The sequence below is a fragment of the Calidris pugnax genome, unplaced genomic scaffold (assembly GCF_001431845.1).
Source record: "Calidris pugnax isolate Ruff unplaced genomic scaffold, ASM143184v1 scaffold171, whole genome shotgun sequence".
Lineage (NCBI taxonomy): Eukaryota > Metazoa > Chordata > Aves > Charadriiformes > Scolopacidae > Calidris > Calidris pugnax.
Genome location: NW_015091064.1, coordinates 2808126 through 2811765, shown reverse-complemented (window position 1 = coordinate 2811765; position 3640 = coordinate 2808126). Strand labels below are relative to the sequence as shown.

At 54.5% G+C, this 3640-nt stretch overlaps 1 protein-coding gene across 1 annotated transcript; it reads left to right on the top strand.

The window, feature by feature from the left end:
- Window positions 1–2015: 2015 nt before the first annotated feature.
- Window positions 2016–3554, top strand: LOC106896626 (inositol 1,4,5-trisphosphate receptor-interacting protein-like 1). The gene has a single exon (XM_014956742.1). It carries the CDS (start codon window positions 2016–2018, stop codon window positions 3552–3554), a length of 1539 nt encoding a protein of 512 aa, XP_014812228.1.
- Window positions 3555–3640: the final 86 nt, after the last annotated feature.

Genomic DNA, 3640 nt, shown 5'->3' with positions numbered 1-3640 from the left:
TGCATAATTGCTATAATGAGTTCCTTGATTGAAGTCTACAATCCGCATGTAAAATGCAGGTACTTGATTGTGACTTCTGATTTCATCTTTGGCAGACAGATAGCGAAAAAATGATGTGTTGATCAATTTTTAGAAAATATCAGCTATAGGGATTGGAGTGTTTTGGACATGATTAAAACTCTTAAACCAAACCTAGCAGCCCAAGAAATTGCTCAAGAAACTTCTAAAGTTCAACTTCTGTCATGCATATCCCACTCCCTGCCTTCACCCAGGACTATAAATGCTGAAGCAATGAGAAATCCTGCTCCCAGAGGGGTCTGTATCAATAAAACCACAGCAGGCTTGAAAGCTTTGCAGGAGGCTTGTTCTCACCATTGTCTCACCTCTCTGTTTGAGGGTTTGTTTTTGTTTTGTTCTCTTCCTCAGTAGCTGTAGTCAGAGAGAGAAATGAATATATTGTAGATGGTGTTGGTTCATATCCTGCAGGAAAAATTGTAGAGGTGAGTGATTTTAGCATTTCCCATTGCCAGCTTAAGGAGCAGAAAATAGCAATGGGATTGGAGGTATTGACATAAGAGGACGTAAAGAGGTGACCAGGCAGAGGAGCACAGGCAGAACTAAATCTAGCCAGGGATGTGAAAGATAACAAGAAGAACTTCTATAGATATATCAGGGATAAGGGTAAGATGAGGGAAGCTGTGGGTCCCCTCCGGAGGGAAGCGGGAGACCTGGTCACCCAGGATGCAGATAAGGCTGAGCTACTGAATGAGTTTTTTGCCTCAGTCTTTACTAGCAGGGGCCCTGGCCACACTGCACAAGTCACGGAGAGCAAGTACAGGGGCTCTGAGAATGAAGAACCACCCACAGTACAAGAAGATGAGGTTTGTGACCTCTTAAGGAACCTGAAGGTGCATAAGTCCATGGGACCTGATGAAATCCATCCACGGGTCCTGAGAGAGATGGCAGATGAAGTTGCTAAGCCCCTCTCCATCATATTTGAGAAATCGTGGCAGTCTGGTGAAGTTCCCACTGATTGGAAAAAAGGGAACATAACTCCAATAGTCAAAAAAGGAAACAAAGACGACCCGGGGAACTACAGGCTGGTCAGTCTCACCTCTGTGCCTGGCAAGATCATGGAGCAGATCCTCCTGAAATCTTTGCTAAGGCACATGGAAAATAAGGAGGTGATCGGAAATAGCCAACACGGCTTCACCAAGGTGATTCTGCCCCTCTACTCTGCACTCGCGAGACCCCACCTGGAATACTGTGTCCAGCTTTGGAGTCCTCAACACAGAAAGGACATGGACCGGCTGGAACAGGTGCAGCGGAGGGCCACGAAGATGATCAGAGGGATGGAGCACCTCTCCTATGAAGACAGGCTGAGAGAGCTGGGATTGTTCAGCCTGGAGAAGAGAAGGCTCTGGGGAGACCTTATAGCGGCCTTTCAATACCTGAAGGGGGCCTATAGAAGAGCTGGAGAAGGACTCTTTGCCAGGAAGTGTAGTGATAGGACAAGGGGAAAGGGTTTTAAATTGGAAAAAAAAAGATTCAGATTAGATCTCAGGAAGAAATTTTTTACTATGAGGTTGGTGAGACACTGGAAGAGGTTGCCCAGGGAAGTTGTGGATGCCCCATCCCTGGAAGTGTTCAAGGCCAGGCTGGATGGGGCCTTGAGCAACCTGCTGTAGTGGGAGGTGTCCCTGCCCATGGCAGGGGGGGTGGAACTCCATGATCTTTGAGGTCCCTTCTAACCCTAACCATCCTATGATTCTATGATTCTATGAAATCTTGTTCAAACGCTTGCATTCCCCATCCCAGGCTCTGGCCGAGCTGGGTTGGGGCCCAAGGGCTCCGCTGGTTGCCGGTGGTGCCTGTGATGCGCTCCGGCCCCTGGGACACCACGGGGGACCTGTCACAATGGGGGCGGTTATAAAGGGCGCCAGCAGGCAGCTGACCCAGTACAGCCTGCGCCGGCGGTGAGGGAGCTCGCGGCTCTCTCGCTACTCCTGTGGGCCATGGCTTCGAGGAGAGTCCTTGGACTGCTCTTGTTGTGCATCATCCGGCTCCTGCCCATGGTTGGCAACGAGCAGGGTGAGGCCTCTGGGGTCAGCATGCAGCAGCATGTGGAGCTCCCAAACACGGAGATGACTGACGTGCTGGAGAAGGTGGAGGAGAGGACCCTGGAGGAGATGCAATCAATCCTGGAGGAGACGGAACGGATACTGGAGGAGAGCGACTTTTCCTGGGGAGCCCTCCTCTTTGCTCCTATGGAACAATGGCAGTTCTGGGTGGTTGCGGCAGGACTGGCGTTGCTCATTGCACTCTGCTTGGGGGTCTGGAGAAGGACCCATGTGGCAGACAGCGGTGATGAGCGGGAGAGGTCTGTCAGCATCACAGAGGAGGAGGACAAAGGAAAAAGGAAAGACGATTTCCATGCAGAAGAGCGGCTGCTCAGGGAGAAGATCCGGCGCTCAGCGCAGAGCCTGGCCTGTAGGAGACGGGAGGTGGAGATGGTGGTGAGCGATGTCCTCGGTGTCCTCCAGGAGCGCCTGTCCCAGAGCTTCTTCCTGGTGCCGCAGGCAGCCATCGGGGTGGGCAGCGCCTTTGAAGGCTGGAGTCCCCGTGGGCATGACGCTGTGTTCCGCCTGCTGGTGCCCCTGAAACCCTCCCGGGGACATGCCTTCCAGCTGGAGCTGGGCACTGCAGGAGACACACCGGCAAAGCACCGTGTCCGCGTGGACCTGGCGTGCACCTGCGCAAAGGAGGCCTGTGTGGAGGACACCATGCTGTGCTTCGTCCACCAGCCCTATGAGGCACTGGAGAGAAATCAGGACTCCGGCCTCCTGTGCCAGCTCTGCACTGGCCGCTACCTCGATGTGCAGAAGATCGCCCGCTGGTTCCAGGAGCTGGTGAGCTCAGCCTGGGAGGAGATGGGTCTTGGGCGCCGCTACCAGCTGAGGGTGCTGCCTTCCCGCCGCTCCTGCAAGCTGGAGCTGACAAGTGCCTCCGAGAGATCCTTCCTTGTTGAGATGCTCTTTGGGGTGCAGCGAGGCGAGTCGGACATCTTCTTGAGCAGCCAGGCTCCAGAGGCCATCTTCACCCCAGGCATCATGTGGACAGAGAGCTCTGCTGTGGCAGAGGCAAAGTTCTTCAGCCACGTGGCCAGGCAGGCCCTGCCTGACAGCGTCCACCTCCAATGCCTGCAGCTCCTCACCGGCAGCCTGGTAAGCACGGTCCTTTCCTCCTACACCTTCAAGACGGCTGTGATGCACCTCCTGAACCTGTGCCCCGGGACAAGCGTGCCATTCACCCTCCAGCTGCAGGACGTCATGTGCTACCTGCGCAGCTGCCTGGAGGAGAAGTGCCTCCATCACTTCATCTTTGGCAATGAGTGCTTACCCAAGGCCATCATCTTGCCCCCAGCCACCCAGCCATCTGAGCCAGTCAACATCTTCCAGTGCCTGGTGGAGGATCCAGAAGCCCACGCCAAGGCACTGCGGGAGTTCCAGGAGCTGCAAGGTCGGCTCACGGGCCTCCTGCTCTTTGGAGCCTGAAAGAGGGTTTCACCTCTGCCAGCACCTCCGTGTTTGTGTCCCCTGGGGCTCTGCCTGCTGTCTGCCAGAGGGCCCCTTCTCCCTGG